General features: G+C 42.1%; 1 protein-coding gene across 5 annotated transcripts in view; it reads left to right on the top strand.

Annotated features, from left to right (window-relative positions):
- TTC7A (tetratricopeptide repeat domain 7A) overlaps positions 1-19,423 on the top strand; it is a 178,180-nt gene that overhangs the window by 36,987 nt on the left and 121,770 nt on the right. For 4 of the 5 annotated variants that reach the window (XM_075496236.1, XM_075496234.1, XM_075496239.1 and 1 more), the window contains 2 exons: positions 8,792-8,929; positions 9,328-9,411. The exons of the other annotated variant lie outside the window; for it this stretch is intronic. In XM_075496236.1, coding sequence (XP_075352351.1) covers positions 8,792-8,929; positions 9,328-9,411 — 222 coding nt within the window. The remainder of the gene's footprint in view (positions 1-8,791; positions 8,930-9,327; positions 9,412-19,423) is intronic. 5 annotated transcript variants of the gene reach the window in all.

Genomic DNA, 19,423 nt, shown 5'->3' with positions numbered 1-19,423 from the left:
TGTGCGCCCGGCAGAGCATGGGAAGCTGAAAAGTCCTTGACTAGTGTAAGCACTGCTCAGCAATAACGAAAACATCTCTATTATCAACACTGTTTTCAGCATGAATCCAAAACATAGCCCCATACTAGTTACTATAAAGAAAATTAACTCTATCCCAGCCAAAACCAGCACATATGTATAGGAACTTTCTGGAGGTAGATGCAAGGCATTTTGATCTGCTGCATATAAAGCCCTTAAATAATCAAAGATCTTATACTAGAGTGTGGCAGGAACCATAATTGTCTTTCCGGTTTTTTGGGAAATGGAACATCAGAGCTTTCCTCTTGCATTAGCAATAGGCTTGCCAGGAGTTTATTGTTTTAACAAACAAAAATACAGGACAAGTCTATAGAAATACAGCTGTGTATAGAAATAAGCTTAGTAACCACAGGAATGTGCTTCCTAAGTGAAGGAACAGAGGGAGCAATCTGATTCTTACATATGTTTACAATCCATAAATATTTTCCTGTAGTTTTACTGTTATGGTACTAAGAAGGGGAAATTTTGTTTGTGACATGAGGCATCTTCTACATGACAGCTTTGTTGTAGGCTAGTGAGTTTTCTCATGTACAGGCTTGTTGTTTGTTTGAAGTTTTTTGTTTTTTAAAACTTGCTGAAGCTCATGGAAAATGAGTTAACACGAAGGAGATTTCCATTTGAGGTCTCCCTAATGATATAATGTTAACAACTGAATAAAACATATTTTCCTTCCTGGAGAGAGTGTCACTGGCAAGCAATAATGATATGTTTTTGTAGGCCAGTAAGCAACATAGTTGGTGTTCCTGGATTTTGGCTGGATTAGGCGTTCTTTCAGTATTTACAGTTATGAACCCCTTAAAATGAAACAGAGGTATACAATTAGGTTGGCTTGCTGGGAGCTCTCCAGCTTCTCTAACGCTTTGATTGCTTTGTCGGAGCAAAGCTCACCAGAAAGGTACTTTTCCTGTCTGATTTTTAAAGAGACAAAACAGCAACCATACCATTATAACTTTTTTGTGAGACTGTAAAGCCAAACAGCTGCTCCACATCCCTGTTCCTGACTTTTGCCACTCCAGAATGAGCTCAAGGGGGACAAAATTGGGGGTAGGAGGGACAGAAGAATTGTCAACATGTGGAGGGGACACAGAGCAAAGATGTACTGGGGAGAAGCATAAATCATCAGAGAACCTCAAAGTAAATATGTGATAAACTTGATGAAAAGGAGACATGGTAGCTTTTTCAAGAAGTATACATCCGGAACAGCTTCCCCCACCCCCAGCCATACAGGGAGGGAGCAGATTAGTGCTAGGTAGTTTGCTGCTGAAATTCACTCTATTTTTCTGTTTGTCTCGCCTTCCTAAGGCGAAGCTAACATCTACTTCACCAGGATCTGTGCAACTCCCCAGATGTTACAGGTGTTAAAATAAGTGTTCCTGTAAAGGGGGAAAGGAAGAAAAGAAATCGCCTCTATGGTGTTGTGAGCCAGACGCTACATTCCAGCACACCTCTGGCTGTTAGTGGTGCTGGGTTCTGGCTTGTGATGCTGCCCCAGCTTTTCTTCTTATCCCTTTACCTTGCATTGGAAGGGAGCTACTTTGCATGTTCTGGTGGGATTAAATGAGAATATCTTCTAAAGGGGTAATTAAGGGTTCCTTCAGTATTGCACTCTGAGCCCAAGTATGTAAAAGTTTTTCAGATGGCCAAATAATATGGTAGCCTCTTTCATAGCTTTGAAGATGCTTCTGTGGGTATATTAACGCTTACAGTGAAAGCTTGGGGCCTCTTTCCTCATGGCACTAGCCTGAGTTGCCTCCTGTATTCTTTCTTTCCCATTGAAAATGGGAACCTATTTTCATAAGCTAAGGCATCTCAGTAAACAATGAAAAGCATCCTGGTTCTTGAGTTTGGCAAGTGCTGCCCCTCTGTGCCAGCTGTTGTTTAGTCACAGTGGTTGGCTGTAGAGTTTTCATGAAGGAATCTAGTGAAACAAATCAGGCAGCCTGAAGATTACCACAGTAAGGGCTGTCTTTAGGGGTGTTTGTGGCCTCCTGGCTAAATTCTCATTCCTTATGCACAGCCTGAGTTATGGTATGGATGGGCTGCATTTGTGAGAGGAGGAAAATGCTCTCCTTCAGACCAAGGAGGAGGCCAGCTGGTGACAGCCTTTACAAGCTCAGGCTGTGGTAGAATGATGTGTCCTATCACATGTTGGAAAAAATGGGCTGGCCTATTTTTAAACCACTAGTCCTCTTTCTTATTACATTTAACCCATCAGAACCAGGGGTGCTGTGTTTGTGGGGAGAACCGAGGGCATGCTGTCACTTGCTGTGTTGTGGTTTCTCTGCATCGTGCTACCGGGGGAATGGCACGGCTGCCATCGGGGTTTCTGCTGCTTTGTGCTGCAGGGCGTAGGCAAGGGGAGGTTTGGCAGGACTAACCCTTAGCTGTAGTTTTGTTTATTTTAATAACCATTCTCAGGAGTATTCTGAGTTGACTGCACTGCCCCTTAAAGTCAGCCAGAAGTTTCTCAGAGCCAGGAATGGAACACTTTCTATTACTTTTTATGTTTACTTTTGAGGTAAAAAAAAAAAGTTCTTTGCACTTAGAAACCTTGCCTTCTTGAATCTGAGGTCCAACGTACAGTCTAAAATCCCTTTATTCAGCCCTGGGCAATGCTGGCTCATACAAGTGGGGATTCTGGCTGGTGCAGTCCACCAAACGTACCAGGTAGCATGGATTATTTTTTTTGGCTCTGTGTTCACTCATACTGAAAATGAAGCTCCTTGTATCCAAAACTAATAAATTCTGTGCCTGTGTAATAAAGATTAGAATTGTCATCCCCATCTTATCTCTGATTTGAATCCCTAAAGGCGATTTGACCTTGGAGAGCCTGAGAGCACAGAACAGATGGTGAGGGGGAAGTAAGATACTGGGACTTGTCCTGTTCTTTTTACTGGTGAGAGCAAACTCATGGCTGTGAGCATGCCTTTAATGGAATAAGATTAAATCCAAGTACTTTTAAGCACAGAAATAATTAAAATCTGTTAACTCTACAGTTCCTAGCTTTATAAAATAATGCTGTGCAACAAATGGGTTGGCAAAAGAGAAGAATCTCTTGTTGCTTTTGTAGGACTTTTTCTGTTTGTTTGAATGACACTGAGCCCAGTGATGATACAACAGCTGGATGACCATCACGAGTATTTTCTTGAGGGCTATTGGCAGCTGAAAGAGACAACTGGGGACAGGATTGCCTGCTTTGTTGGTTCCTGCCAAATCATGGCTGTGCACTTACAATAGCAAGCCCAACTGTCTCTAACTGGTCTGCAAGGCAAAGCTATGTGTTTGGGACCTGCAAAGGTGGATTGCAGGATGTTTCTAGTGGGAAATACACCACCTCTGTTAACTGACTCTTGAATAAATAGTTCTAATGTGAGTTGCTGGAGACGGGATAGAGAGCTTTTTTTTTCTTCTGCTTTGCAGTAGGAAGTCTTGTTTCTGAACTTGTAAGGACGATGCAAATTCTTGGAAGATAGCTTTCTAAATGCAGATTACTGATAGCAAATATATGACTTTGTTACCCAAGACAGTATCCATAAATGAAACTTCGTTACTTTCTCCCTCTCTCTTCCTTTTGTGTAGGGTTGTTGGGCTGTTTTGGCTGGCGGGGTATATCTGTCTTGCTTTCAATGATGTTTCCAGAATTAGTTCTGCTACAGTAAAAGACATTAAAATATATCTGGTGAGAGGTAAGATGTATCTATATGGTCATATTTGATAACCAATAATAATGGGCTGTTTTGCTGAGACATCTGAATGGGGTACCAGTAACTTGTGATCTCTTGCCTACCAGAAATGAGATGGATGCCACGCAGTTCACAAGGCATTAAGTTTTCATTTGCTGTGCTTCTGGTCTGAAATGGAGCAAGTTATGGTATCTCTCTAAGAGCAGTTTTGGGAGTGGCTGCAGTATGGGATTCCCTCCCTGTTCCACCTGCTTCCCATTTTCACAGCAGCTTTGCAGTCAACCCTGAATATTTTCTTTGTATATGTTAGTGAGGGAAACCTTCAAGTGCTGTGTAGAGATCATCAATAACTTAGGTGAAAAGTCAGTAGCCTCTTCCATGTGAATAGGTCCTTTCCATCGTGAAGAATTCATTCATTTTTTTGGCAGTATGGGCAAAACAGCCAGAATGGAGATCCAAAGGACACGGACTAAATATTTCACAGCTCTTAGCAGTAGAGGCATCAGTTGCATGATTTCAAAGCCTTGTTGTCAATCTTACACACGTAGCATTTGTTTTTCTCTCTTAATGCTAGTATTGAATCACACCAATTACATTATTACAGTACACTGTGTAAAACATGCTGCTGTTGTGTATAGATGGGTTGCAGTGGATCTGGCAATTATGTCTATTATGAAAAGACAGAGTTGAACATTAGAATGCCCATGAATTAGGGGGCAGGCAGCAGGCACTCATTAAAGATTTTAATTGCTTTCTTTTTCTTCTTTGGAAAAAAAAAAAAGCAGGGGGAGCCATGTTTCAAAGTGAGCAATTAAAGGATACTTCATAGCTAATTGCTGTGAGAAGGGGCTGCTATGTGGAATATGCTCTGTTGTAATTCATATGATTGCTTGACGTTTTATTAAGAAGCACATCTTTGTACTGTGGTAAAATTTAATTTTCTGCAGTGTAACTGCATGTGTAATAACTGCTGAAGTAATGGCTGTTTGGATTTGCTGTGGCTCTTTTCCTTTCTACATGTAATAAACATGCCATAAATAAGCTGTAATTATCAGGGTCATTGATGTACAGCAAATCCTTCGTGTATAGGTGGCTTATCTAGTTTGCAGGTAAGTATATTGTATATGTGGATAGGAAGGCACAAGCTGTCTGTAGCTGAGCAGGGTCGTTAGTTAAATTGCAGATCCCCCAAAAGGCAGATCTCTTCCCTGCTGTCAGAGCCAGCATGGGTCTGAAGGTCCCATACTGTTGTATTGCTGCAGTTTGGAGCTGGACCTAAAAGCCCTGCTGAACCCCAGCTGGTTCTGTGCCTGGTCAGGTTGAACACCTGAGTTGGGCTTCAAGCATGATACAGAGACATCAGCATGGCTGAATGCTGGGTTGGCTCAGGGGTACCAGCCTGTGCTGGAGCCTTTTGGATGTATGTGGCCTGCAGGTGGGCCGTGTCCCTGGGCTGTGGAAAGGGATGGCTGAAGCTGCTCGCTATCCTGTGTGCTGCTCAGTCTGGGCTGACTACAGGATGTGTCTTATCTCCCAAAATAGGATTGGTGTCATGTCAGAGCCACCTGCATGCACAGCTAATTGTCTAGTGCATCCCAAAATATGCAAATGCAATGCATCTCTAGGTTGCTCCATTACCTAGGAGTACCTCAAAGGGGTATTGACTGTATATTTTTGCTCTGTATAATGCAAGTTATGCTAACTCCTGATGGTGAAACTCCTGTTGGTAGCATTAGTGACCTCCATCCCACACAACAGCCTTGAACAGAGGTTCTCTTCTTTTAACGGCGTGACTCACCATCTCTCTCCATCCTGCTTGTGTGCTGTAAGGCATGTCTGTGTGACAATGGGATGAGGCATGTCTGTGTGACAATGGGAACAGCTTAAAGGGAAGAGTCATGCTGGGGGTGTTGAAAATGTATTTGTAGCTATGTTTTACTGCTGCTTATAGTGGAGGAGGAGGAAGTAATGCAGTAGGCCAAATTGGGAATTGCTGCTTATGTTATTGGTACACTGTTTGGAGATCAGTGTTCCACAAATAACCCCTTTCCCATTTGTGTTCGGGAAAATTAGTGTCTGAAACAACAAACACAGGTATTACAAAAATGTTGGTGTAAATGGCTTAGAAGTTATGCGTTCTCAAAAGCAAAATGAAATCTCTCTCTGTGTACATTTCAGCAAGAAAAATTGCCCATCCAACAGAACTGGTACATGCTGTGTTGCAGTAACTTCACAACTATTTTGTATTTAAGTACAACCTGTACTTAACCAGTGACTGTCAGGATTTCTCACTGCCAAACTGAAGTTTACAAAAACATAAATGAAGGTAAAGACAAAAAAAATTGGCTAATGGTGATCTGGGTCACAGCACCCTTCCTTCTTTGAGAGGCAGGCCACAGAAACATGCCAATTTCCCTGAGTGAGTTTCAAGACATAGTGATTCACATTCCCTTCCCTGCCCTCCTGTATGTAACACTGCAGTAGCAAATGATACCTTGAGCCTTGGGATGATGATTTACGTTATTGTTAGACACACTCCATGTTCTTGCTAGTGTTAGTCAGTTTGTTATGAGTTTGCACCTTTTGGTTTTGGGGTTTTTTTTAATATCTCTGTGATAATGTGGGAACTTCTTGAATTTTTTTTTGAGTAGCTGGAATTGGCCATTGGAAATAGGTTCAGTATTAAAAAAATTGTTGGGATAGAAGTGACTATGAATTTGCTCAGTGGCAACTTTTATGCATGCAGGTATAGAGAGTGATAGATTGCAGAGACCTTCTATGGCTTTGAGACTTGAAATCTTGAACAAAATAAGCAGGTTTATGAGCTTCTTGGAAAGAATATTAGTCATACATATGCATATGTTGGTTTTCAACTGCTGCCTGCTTAGGTAGAGTACAATATGTACGATATGTTCAGTATGACTGCAATTTTAGAATGTTGCATCTTGTAATGTCTCGTGATCCTGCTTATTGCAGGATTTGGGCATGCTCTTCCCTCTAGTACTAATATCTGTTAGCAGACATTAATGGGCACTCACCAGTTCTGATTAATTTTCTATCTGTGCTAATTCGTCAACTTAAGTCATAGCTTGGAACTAGATGGATACCCAAAAAAGCATCAGGCTGTAGCTGACTCTTAATGGGAGGTTCATGATGAGATTACAGAGCATGGGGGTGCTATCTCAGTAGCTATTTTCTACAAACAATTGTCATAACAATGTAACTGGTGCAGAAAAAAATGTTGACGCTATTGTATATACGTAGGAGGATTCACTTGGCAATAAGGATTGTTCTGTGTATGCTTTGTCTTTAACTCTCTGAAGTAGCAATCTCAGAATCATTCTGTTATATGCCTTTATTTTAACTCCTTTTTTCCTTTTAAAGTAGCATTCTGGGGTTAAATCCAAACAGAGCTCAAACATCTATTTATTTTATTATTCTTACTTGTTTAGTTCCGCTAATAAAGATAGAGGAGCTATGCTTCTGTACTCTGGTTGCAGGATTTTCTCTTTGAAGTTGTTTTCATTCTCGCATGCAACCTGTCGTTCTGAACTATTTTTTTAAATCACAAATTATGTCTTTTGCAGTAACATGAAAAACACTCTTGTTGCTACAAGAGTTGGTGTAAGTTTATTTGCGCAAACACTAGACTGAGTCTGACCTGTCAGTTTGCCTTTAACTGCAGTCGCCATTTAGCTCTTAGTTGCGATTGTGTTAGTTGTCAGTAATTGTGTTTGCCGTCTCGGCTGGAGGCTGTGATGAAGAGTGCTTGGAAGTGGGGCATTACACAGATAATATCATGATGAAACAGCTGCAGCTTAATCATAATGAAATATGCGTGGGCTCTAAGGGCTGCATATTCTGGAAATTTTTATTACACTTAATTCCCATGTTTAACCTTTTTTAGGAAAAAAAAAAGCCTGCATTTAGAAAGAAATAGATGTAAGATTATAGTAGTAATTATTATAAAATAAATCTCATAACCTCCCTGCTTCAGGGAGGGAACATTTTATCTTTGCCCCAGGTGAAACTGCGGGCAGTCTTCTAATTTTTCTGATCTTTTAGATGTCTAGACCTGAATGTCTGATGTTGCACCCCTTTCAGCTGAGGAGCCCAGGGCAGTGTATCTGTGCTATTAGTCAGTGCTAGTGCTCAGTGGCATCCAGCACTGCCTGTCTCTGAGATGAGGCAGTCTGGGTAAAGTCCTCTGCATTCGGAAAGCAGAGGGACTTTTCCATTTACTCTGGGATTGAAGTCTCCCTCTTTGTGCTCAGAAAACAGAGAGGCTGGGATCTTGAGGTAAATCTATGGCATATGGTGTTTTGGGACATCCTTGCGAGTTGCTAGACTGATCATTTTCTGTCAAAAGTAATGGGGTTTTCTGATCTAGGCTGAGCAATGCACTGATAGATTATGCAAAATTACCACTTACAAGATTTTTTTATTATTATTATTTGGTATTGTGTTGCCCAGATGTCTAATTGCATTAAATTGATGACAGGCAAATCTGATTACTAAGGCAACCTACTCAAATTAAAAAATAAAAAGTGAATAGCAGAAAAGAACAACAAAACCACATGCTATTGGGAAGAAATCAAGTGCAGACACAGAAGACAAAATATCAATCATGGAAGCAGTTATCACAGTTGCAGGGAATTGAAGTAATAAGGAATGTGGTTTAAGGATGGCCTTGAATTTCTAATTATTGAGGAAATGGGATCTGGTAGGTCTGTTTCCTAATGCTCTAATTCTGTGGAACAAATCCAGATGAGGTATTCCTAGCAGTTCCTTTCTGTACATACAGCTATCTTCTTGAGTTTGCATCATGTGGCTAAAAAGTAATTCTCTGGAAACACCTTCCTTATGTTGGGATGAGTTAAAAAACAAAAACAAACAAACAAACAAAGCCCCACCAAAACTCGAGATGATTTTAAACCAAATGCCATGGATGATGGGTGGAACTTCCTATGGAGGAGTCGGTTCTCTCTTGCTCTTTTGCGGTCTGATGTTCCATTTGTGTCTGTGCCCAGGCAAACCGGGACGCAGTGATCAGCCGAGCCCCAGACCAGCAGGATGACCGAGCTGTCAGCCTCCGGGATGCTTCTGCAGTCTACGACCTCCTCAGTATCACGCTGGGCAGAAGAGGGCAGTATGTCATGCTTTCTGAGGTACCTCCTCCTGGCTTCTGCTGAAACTTCCACTTGAAACGTGCAAGCAAAGCCTGTCTTTGCAGTAACTTGTCAGGGAAGGTGAAAATGAAGCACACTAGTTGGTAATTAGTAGAAACAGCTACAGACCTATGGCAGCACAGGCCAGAAATGTACACAGAACTGTTTGAGACATTAAAATAATTTATATGTAGGCACTTGAACAAAGTGGCCGTCATTTGAAGTGGTGGTGTATGCTAGAAAGCCCCATTAACTGCGAAGAGGAAAATGATGTCATAAAAAAAAAATCACCTGGGCCACAACAGATTGTTCCCTCTGATTTGATTACTGAGCCAAGCAGCAGTCTTGACAAGATGTTAAAAAAAAGTCTGATATTTCTCCCAACACTTATTTCTCAGTGCTTGGAAAGAGCCATGAAGTTTGCGTTTGATGAATTTCACCTCTGGTACCAGCTTGCCCTGTCCATGGTGGCTTGTGGAAAGGTAAGGTTCAAACCAAAGGACTTAGCAAGGGCACGTTTTCCTCTGGCAGAGTGTATCTAGCTTACTAGTTTGAATGTGCACAGTCTTGTATTTTGTGGGGGTAGGTGCCATCAGACAGCTACGTAGAAGGACAGTGCTCCTTTTAGACGCTGCACTTCGTGATCAGGTATGTGCATTTGGTATTGAGTACTGTTCTTTCCATGTAGTGTTTGCTTCTCATTATCAAGGAGAAAACAGATTTTGTGCATAGCTGTGGACTGAAAAGCATTATACAGCTGTCCGTTCTCTGCAGGTTCAACATAAATGTGCTTAGCATAAGAAAGATACTGATACCTAAAAACTGTCACCAACTCACTCCGTCTTTGGGCAGTTGACTAAACCTCTCTTTAAGCTGTGGTTTCTCCATCTGACCAAGGAAATGTTAATGCTTTTTTCATAGAGCGCTTGCAAGGATTAGTACTTTTTAAGTACTTGGTGCAAAAGATACTGTAGAAAAAGAAATGATGTGTGAATGTTTGCACGGGCACGTGTTTTAGCATAAGTTTTTTTCAATTAGTATACTATTTGTCAAAGTTACCAGTTAGCCACTGAGATGACTGAAGTCTGGTTGCAAAAGGTAGGCAGAGGCAGCATGAGCTTTTCTTTATTAGTCTTAAAAGAGTAGACTTCCTGCAGGAAATGAGGATGGTACAAAATTTAGCCTGTTCATTCTGGGGGTCCCCACCTACACTTTTAGGAGGTGTGAGCAAACTAATGCTGTATGGTAGTAGACCACTTAACACGGTCCTATATTCCGTGCCCATGGAGAGTAGGGGAGTCCATGTGGAACTAGGCAGAGACCACCAACTAGCAGTCATCTGCCAAATGATAACTTTCTACTGGTCTTTTATGGCTATAAGGTGAATTGGAAATAGTGGCTTTGGAGTGGAAATTGGAGATGAATATAGAGCGGCATGCTTTTGCAAAGAAGTTGTCATCTTGTGATGTATAAGTGGCAGCAAAGCTTGGAAGACATCTGAAGGGATCCTTCACTTCTGTGAGCATAGGCAAAGCCTTATCTTGGAAGATTGTTGTTATGCATTATACTTCAAGAAAATGGCAGAACAACAAGAGAAAGTCTAATAAAGAGCATTGATGGTAAGTGTATAGCAAGCAGGACTGTGGAAAGACGCAAAGAATGGATTTTTTTTTTTACCTTAAAGGGGAGAAAAAAGTCCAAGAGAGACGCAAGTCTTCAAGAGCTCTTAGAAGAAGGCGTTAATCTTGTCTATGATGGTAGGACAAGACGTGATGGCTTCCAGTTGCAGCAACACAAGTTCATGTTTCCTATTAAGAGGCAAAAAAATAAGGATTAGTGGTACACTGAAAAAAAGATTGCCTATGGAGGTTGTGTGGAGCCTGCATCGCTGGTGATCTGTGGAATACCCTAGACAAATATCAGTCAGCAGTGACCCCACTGTAAGGCACCAGGCGTGTACTTGGTGGGACCTTGCAAACTCTGACTCTGTTCTGGGACTTCACAGTTACCTCATAAATTGGCTAGATCCGTTATAATCAAAAGGAGACATCAAAACTTTGACAAAGCATCAGCGGGAAGCTGAAAGGAGATGTTTAGTGAGAAAGAGGCTCACAGATTCCTATAGGAGTTCAGTACAAGCATTTCAAAATCCAATTCCAAGTATGAAAATGATGGCTAGACTCAATCATGTATAGGGAAACCCGAAGCTACTGCTGGAATACTTAAATAATGAACTTGGTGCCATGGTGCTAATACCTTGCACTGGCCTATGTCAGGTGGGGGGTTTACAAGTCGAGTCCAGCTCCCCTTGGCATTCAGCTGCAGTTAACATGTTGCTGCCCTCTGTGCCTTTGCAAATCCTCCTCCGGATACCTGATCTCATGATACTGAGGACTACAATGACTAGATAAGCTATGATGGAAAGGTGTAGTATCTTCCCGTAAACACTCACAGGACTTGTCTGGGAGCTTTATTGGCTTTACAGGTTATGTAACCTGTTTCTCAACAGCAGACAATGCTGTAGCTCTAGTAATCTGCTGGAGAGCAAATCTAGATTTTTACCTGCTGATGGTTGAGCGAGTGTATCCAGAGAGTAATTGTGGTTGAATCTTAGGTTAGTATGGAGGAGAGAAATGAAGCCTGATCTTTAGCTTCTAATAATTTGCATGAGAACTCTGTCCTTCTCCTTATATGTTTGCATACCTCTTCAGCTTCCCTAGAAGTTACTGAATATTTGGTACTTAAGAGAAAAAAGAGCAATGCAAGTATCTCTTGCATTGTATCTCTTATAACTGTCCTATCTTTTCAGATTTTCAAGTATGTCATGTTTTTTTGCCTGTACTTTAAATATTTACAAGGTAAAAAGGCCTGATCTTGCCTATTGATGCAAAAGCTCTAAATGTTCTGAGCCCTACATGGGGCAGAGGGAATTCCCTTACCCAACAATCCTATCTGTGCAGTATTTCACTTCTAATCCCAAAGTATTCCCTGAGGATTCCTGTCATATACTCTGCAATGCGTCATCTTGCTAATGGGAAATGTGGCATACATTTTTATACTGCTTCGCAGCTTGATAGCAGGATGGAGTTCATTTAAAAGTAAGTGCTCCAGTGTAGCAGAAAGAACTAATGAGAAAACAGTGTGGTCTGTCTAGACTGCAGAATGCAGAGTACACTTGAGCTTTTATAGGTAAAAGATCTGTTTTCACCTGTCTCAGTCACAGCCAATTCCTGATCTCATTTCTTGGTAATGAAATCTCATATCCTGCAGCGTTACTTGTTCTGCAGTACAGCAAATCATGCTCATAAATCCTGGGTACGACAGGAACAGTTTTATCAACCTGTAAATGCTGGAAGCTTTGGTCTCTTCTTTTTTTTTTTAACACCTTTTCAGGATTTGCAAACTCTGACCTTCTTAAGTGCTGTAAAATCCTATCTTGCCCTCTATTCTACACTGCATTTGACTAGTGTTACTTTTATTTTGTATATTCATCATCTTCAGGTTAAGTCAATAGAGTTGAACTTCAAACTATTTTCTTCCTCTGCCAGACAAAAAATTGCCGAATGGTGACTGTTATTTTTCACAAGTGATCAGCCTGAATGTCAAACCAGCCACCTAGGCTCATTACTGTTATATATGCTTGAGTTTACACATTATTTTAAAAAGCATGTGTCTTAACAAAAATAGGCACATCACTTCAGTAAGTTCTTAGAGAGCAAGCGAGGCCTTAGGGCTTCATAAAACAGTGAATGAAAAAGCTCAGGGAAGCATAACCTTCCTGTCTGTCTTCTATCTGTTTAAGCAGTGGAAATAATGGAGTGACAGCAATTTCACTTTCCTGTGCTTCTCAACTTGCATAATGAGAAAGATGGTGTGGTCTGGTTGTTTTTTAACCCATTCTAGGGGATGCATGTATACTGAGCTGTGTATTTTCTGAACAAAAGGAGCATGTTTCTTTAAATGTTTAAAATCCGCCATGAAATTAGAAAGACTTCTGTAGGCAATTTTAGATGAAATGCTGGGAAAGCCTAGACAGTGGCAGATGTGCCTGCTGTAGAAAGAGAATAGTGAGAGATGTCCTGTGTCACCAAGTGCAGTTCTGGATAGGCAAGAGAGGTTTAAATCAGTCTGATGCAGCGTCCCTGTTCTTCTGAACTGGTGCTGGAAAACTGAATGCTGAACTCTTCACAGCTGCTTCAAGTTGCTTCTGCTGGTAATAACCTTCACGATGTGGTAGTATGACAGCCAGAGGCTGGGTGGGCATAGCAGCTCCCTGGCTCTGCTGCCATGCATAAACAGGCTGGTGTCTGAGTGGCAAGTGGTATGATAGCCGGATGCCATCTGGCAGAGTCCTCAGGCAATGAGATGAGCCACAGTCCTGCTGCCAGAATAAAACGAGTGCAGTAGGTTGCATCTGCTTGTCTCAAGATATTAAAAAAGTCAAGTGACCTGTATTCAGTAGAATGGGGGAAAGAAGGATCAAACTCTTATTTACAGAGTAGAGAAGACTTGCTAGTCTTCCCAGTAGTGAAGAGAGACACAGCTGCTTGGGGCAGACTTGCTCTCTGCTGCTGCTTTTCAGCTGAACAGTTTCTACTGGAAGTCGTGGAGATTACCAGCACACAGCAGCCCTGCAGACTAGGGTAGCTCTGCTGACGTATCTAAAGTTGGAGGCAAAATTGTGAGCGTCTACACGATGTACTACAAGCACAAAGGATGTGAAATAGGGTCCCTGTGCTCTTGCAAATGTTTCCCTGGCCTCAGACCATTTGGTCTGAGGATCATCTGAGGTCATTGGATCATTTACGTGTTCCCTTGTTTGGATTTCTGTCCCCTTCCACACCTGACAGCCTCGCATGGGATCCAGCCTTGGTGTCACAAAGTGTCACTGGAGCTCTCTGGGAGTAGAGACTCATAAGTGCATCATGGGATTGGGCTCTAGCGTACATTGACGGTACTTCAGAAAGTCTTCTAGATCTGCATTGTGAGTGTCTGTCTTACCTGTCACACTGATTAAGGGAAACGTAACCTGATAAAATATGTGCCTTGAACAACATGCAGCAACATTGATGCCTCTATTCTACCTACCAACCAAGGAGACAAGATTTGTATTTAGTGACATTGATGTGCCATTTTTCTGAGGGTAGTGAGGGAGGATTCTTCAAGGATAGCTGTGAAATTATTCTGTGAACACTGAGTCTACTTAGTCTAAAAGTGCTGGGTACCCTAATTGAGCCATTCAACTCGCAGCAGTCTTGCACTGATCTCTCGTGTCCAGTGGATGTTTACTATTAGTGTACACAGTGCATAAAACCATTTTCGTGCTCATATTTAGTGTTTCTGCTCTTAAAGAAACTCCACAACACAACTTGGTTAGTGAATTAAAGGCTTTAGGGTATGTGTTTCTTGAGAGGAGGGAGTGATACAGTCTCAGACCAGCTGAGGGAAGTCTGGAGCATCTGCTAGAAGGTAATCTGCTCTTACCCCTCACCCCTTATACTCATTTAGGGGATGAAGTGCAGCAAAACGTGTGTAAAGGAAGAGCTCGGGAGCAACTGAAGGGGCTGTGGGGAAGAGCCTCTGTGAGAGCCCAGCAGAGCTGGAAGCAGTTACCTGGAGGCAAGGGCTAGGCTCAGCAGTCCTTGTGCTGGGATTGCTGATGGTGGTTATCTGGGGTGCCTGGCACACAGCTGTCCAGCCCCTCTCATCCAGCATTGACAGAACACCATCAGCCCAGCACCGGCCTTTAGGACAGCAGTTGCATGACTTTAGAAACAACTGCATCGTAGCTGATCCTCCCCAGTCCCTGCTAGCCTGTACTGAGGACACCATAGTTGACATTACCATATAGATAAGATAGGCTGGCAGTAGCGGGGTTTAAGTGCCAAGCATGGCAACTTGCAAACCCAGGCAGATAAAGCTTCTTTTAACTACACAAAATGCTCCTCTCTGCTCTTACCCTTTATGTTTGTTCATCTTTAAGGCAAAGAGGAAGAAAGAGTCATGCTCGTCTACCTGAATGGTTTTCTTAATAACATAACTCTTCAGGAGGTATCTGGTGTTATACAAAGGGAAATAATCACATCCTTCTTGGCATCTGTCATTCAGCTGTTTTTCTGGGGGAGTAGGCTCCAGCTCTTCCCAGTGCCAATCTTGCGGTGTCACTGTGCTCTCCTTGGCTGCTCAGCAGTTGGAGTTACTGCAGCCCTGCCCAGGGCTTGTGCTGGCAGCACTCTTAGGGTTTTGAAACCAGTCTCACCCAGATATGAACTTTGATTTTTGGATCCCTTTGCAAGTTGCTGATACATACTGGTCATAGCCAAATAATGACAAGCTAGTGTCTGAGCTGCTCATATCTGTGTTGCACCCCAAAAAAAAAAAAAAAGAATACTTCCCTTTACTTAAACAGTGCAGCAAAAGCAGATGTCTCTAACAGCTTCAAGGAACTTCAAGTTTGACTCAGCCATGCCTGTACTGCCAACATACAGCTTTCCAGAAGGTTAGAAGGAAAGTTATAAATATATTTGATACATAATTCTGCAGCAACAGCAGACAGATTTTATGATTTAGGCTGTTCCTTCTGTTGGTTTCCTTGCAAAAGCTTAGGCTGGTTGCTAGGCAACTGGCACAAAAAACCCCTACATTTCTCTTTGCATTGCAGGCAGGAACCTCGGGAGCAGCAGAGGCCTCGGTTGGCTCCTTAAATAGCATTGCTGGGGAATGAAAGTTAAAATATTGAACATTCATTGGTTAAAGATCCTGTTACAAAGGTCAGCTGTCTAGGGGATATTCAATAGTTTGGTTTCCTTTGGTGCAGAAGAAAGATTAGAAGGGGGTGTGCCTGTGTGCTGTAGATAGTACAAAAATTGGAAATTTCCAAAGATGCCTGACTGTCGAGCAGAATACCTAGGTGGGCTATATAATTGCCTTCAGGCTTAACTCTCTTCTTGACAGAAAGTGTGAAGTGGGGTGTTTGTCACATTAGCAAGGACAAATCTATGCTTATAGATCTTAGAATTTAAGAGGTACTTTTAAAAGTGAATATTTGAAGCGGCTTAACTCCAATGCTCTAATTTGCTAAACACAGGGTAAAAGAAAAAGGGGGAGAATTGGTCCCTGTGTTGAGAGCAGTAAATGTCTTAGAGGAATAATGTTCATGCTGAGGGATTCACAGAAATCTAGAAATTCAATAGAAAGCTAACACCAAAACAACTAATTCCAGAGTTCTCAATTGCTGGCTTACTCTGTCATCTTCCTGTGTTGGTTCAAGGTCATTTATAGCTAGATGGCTGTGAATCCCAGGATACAGGGAATATTAATTCTTGCATAATGATGAAAGATTTCTCCTCCCTTCCCCACAATCCCTTTGAGATAGTGCAGTTTTTTTAAAATCAGACAGGATGATGCTAGAAATAAAGCAGTACTAGTTGTGGAGATTAGTCTGTGTACTAAACTGCCAGGTGAACTGGGAATGAGGCTGTCTACCAAAACCACCACCTTGAGGAACTTTTTTCCCTCTGGCTGAGAAGTATTGCCAAAGCAGCAAAAAAAGTAGAAAGGTTTTTGGAACCTTTGCAAGAGAAGAGCAACTGTTTATGGTGTGTCAAGTCTGCCTGGTGTGATTTACTGCCTGGAAATTCTTCTTCCTTGTACTTACATTTATGGTTTCTTTACCTTCTAAATATGAAATGAATCTCTGATGTCCTTTTGTTGCTTTGGTATTGCGGGAGAGAAGAGGAAGGGAAAGAATGAAAATTGTATTGGTGTGAGCTAGGAAAACCAGCATTTGGGCGGCATCTATGCGTTTACTGTAATTGATGGCAAGATCTCTTAAGCCTTTTGGAAAAGTAAGAAAAAATTAACTGTAGACTATTCTTCATTCTGTACTGCTCATATGCAAGCATCTTTGAGGATTATGCTTGTATGCTTCATGATATAATTAGTAAATGGGGAATGGGAGTTGTGTTTTGTATTTGGATAGAAGTTTTTCTTTATGTTTTACTCCCTTATAGGATTCAAAACCATGGCTGCTGTAACTACGTAGGGGAAGGTGTCTTCTCCATCCTTCTCCTTCCCCATAGCTTCCTTGTGATTTCTTGCTGCAGATTGAGAAGTGTCGTGTCCTGTCCGTTCCCCCCCCATATTAGACGTGGTACATAGAGCTCTTTCAGAAGTCTGTATTGAAAGCAGCCATTTGTCAGTATTGCTTGCTGCTTCCCAGAAACTGCCTTTTCTAATTTTCTTTCTGTAAATTACTGTGGAGCATGTTTGTGATCTCTGCAGAAGAAAAAGACCGTATGCAAGTAGATTAGTGAGGAAAAAAACTGACAGAACACCAGCTTCCTATAGATACTGGCTTTAAATAGGGAACAGTAGTGCCATGTCTTTCCCCATCTCCATTGCAAAACCTACAGTTGTTGGTATGTGAAGGATGGAGATGCCCAACTCGGGTAGTTGAAGTTCTTAAGCCCCTTACACAGTTCAGGTTTTTTTTTTGATGGCTGAACACTCCCATTAAAGCCGTGTTTTCATTCCATAACCTGATTTGAACTCTGTGCTATGTTGATCATAACAAAGGGAGGATGGTCATGAATCTCCTTAAACCTGATAAGGATCCCAAGGTTGAGAACTCCTACATTAGACCTCCCATAAACGAAGTTGAAACTCCCATGAAGCAGCTGTTGGCAAGTTTGTCATTTCTTTAAACCATGTCTGTTTAACGGGTTTGTGTGTGTTTGGAGAGACTTAAAAGCCTTTTTCCCAGAGAGAGGCCAAATGAAACCCAGAGGCAAATCCCTAGTTTTCTGAAATCAGTTTGGGAACTGGTTCCGGTGCAGTCATAAACCCCTGCTTGAATTTTGATGTGAGCCCCGCTGAAGCTCAGAATTATGAGTAGGAAGCATGCACTCACTTGGAGTTCAAGCTCTGCTCTTCTTGAAACATGCCTCACCAATAGATCTAATTATTATTGCCTTGCAGTGAATATCACAAACAATGCGCTTGGCTGCCTGGTCCACCCACACTAAGTGAAAGAATATGTACATTTTAATTATCAGATTATTTCAATGCTACACAAAAACTGTTTCATATCAAATATTTTTATAAACCAGTGACATCTGTAATCAATACTTGGTGGATGATATTTGTTCCCTGCCTATTACTTTCTGTAATTAATATCTTTAAAACACCTTGATATTATATGTCATGCCAGTCTCCCCTAAGTAAGGTCACTGTGGGAGTGGGATATTCTTTCTACCGTCATTCCTTGGCTAACATTTTCATAATCTATATATAATTTCTGCTGAGTAAAGTTTTCAAGGTGAAATTATATAGATATCTTGAATTTTTAAAATGCAGGTGGGGGTAAAGGCTTCACGCCACCCTGTTTCCAAAACCACTTCTGTTCCATATGTTTCACTGCAAATTTTAGAAACTTCTTTAGAGTGACATAACTTTGTAAATGTTTTAGAAGCAGTGTGGAAACTCTGGCTCTTGCTCTGTAAATGAATGTTCAGAAGCTCCTGAGCGCATGCGATGAAGTGACTCCACACGTGAGCTTGTTTGGGTGTAGGTACAGGGTAGGATTTTCTGCTTTGTGGTATTCAGTAGTTACTGGTTTGCTCTTGCCTCCTAAACAGACTGAGGACAGACATGAGAAGCGCTCTGTCGTTTGAGACTATGGGAGGCTGCAGGGTTGGCTTGTCCCGAGGACCAGCCCTACTCAATGGACAGGCTGCAGATGGGGAGGGAGCGGAGTTCAAGAGGAACTGGCAAGGAGCTGGTGTAGACCCTGAAAGGTACTACGGTTGTGGCCCAAATTAGGAGAGGCCTCTCACTGCTCTGGTTTGTGCTAGTGCTGGCTGTGCGGACCCGTGGGGTGGCTGTCACCAAGTCCCAGGTGCCTCCTGCTTTCCCTGAAGTTATGCTGCTGATGGGGAGCTGAGAAGCCACCACCAGGTTTGGTTTGTGTACGTTTCTGAAAGCATTGGCACAGGACAGTGTACGGTCTTTTACATGCCTGGCCTTTTCAGTTCACTCTTGCATGGTGAGGTGACAAGGGTTGGGGGGGTTCAGCTGCAGATACACTGACTAGCAAGGTGCATGTTGTCCTGCTCTACTCTTTGGGTTTCTGTTGTCTGGAAACACCTGTGGGGCTGGAATATAGGCAGGAGGGCAGGAAGATGATGTGCTAGGCTAGGACCCTTATGCAGTTATGTTTGCCTTTCCAACATGTCCAGCAGTGCTTCTGGGAATACCAGCTGCTTGCAGTGCAGGTAGTGTTCTGTGAGAGAGAGGAATTAGATGCCATTAAAATCTGAGACACTACTTGTTCTGAACAAGTAGGTGTCAGGGAGGTTCATTCTGAGGGACGCTAGTTGCCTCATGACAGCAGAGTGCAGCGATGTGTTTCTTCCTGTACCTCAGGGTTGAATTACCCAAGTCTTTGTTTCTGAGAGGGGTGAGGTAACGGCTTAAGCTCTAGGACACAGTTTA

Source organism: Mycteria americana, chromosome 3 (assembly GCF_035582795.1).
Source record: "Mycteria americana isolate JAX WOST 10 ecotype Jacksonville Zoo and Gardens chromosome 3, USCA_MyAme_1.0, whole genome shotgun sequence".
In the NCBI taxonomy this organism is placed as follows: Eukaryota; Metazoa; Chordata; class Aves; order Ciconiiformes; family Ciconiidae; genus Mycteria; species Mycteria americana.
This window is presented reverse-complemented; position numbering and strand designations above follow the sequence as displayed.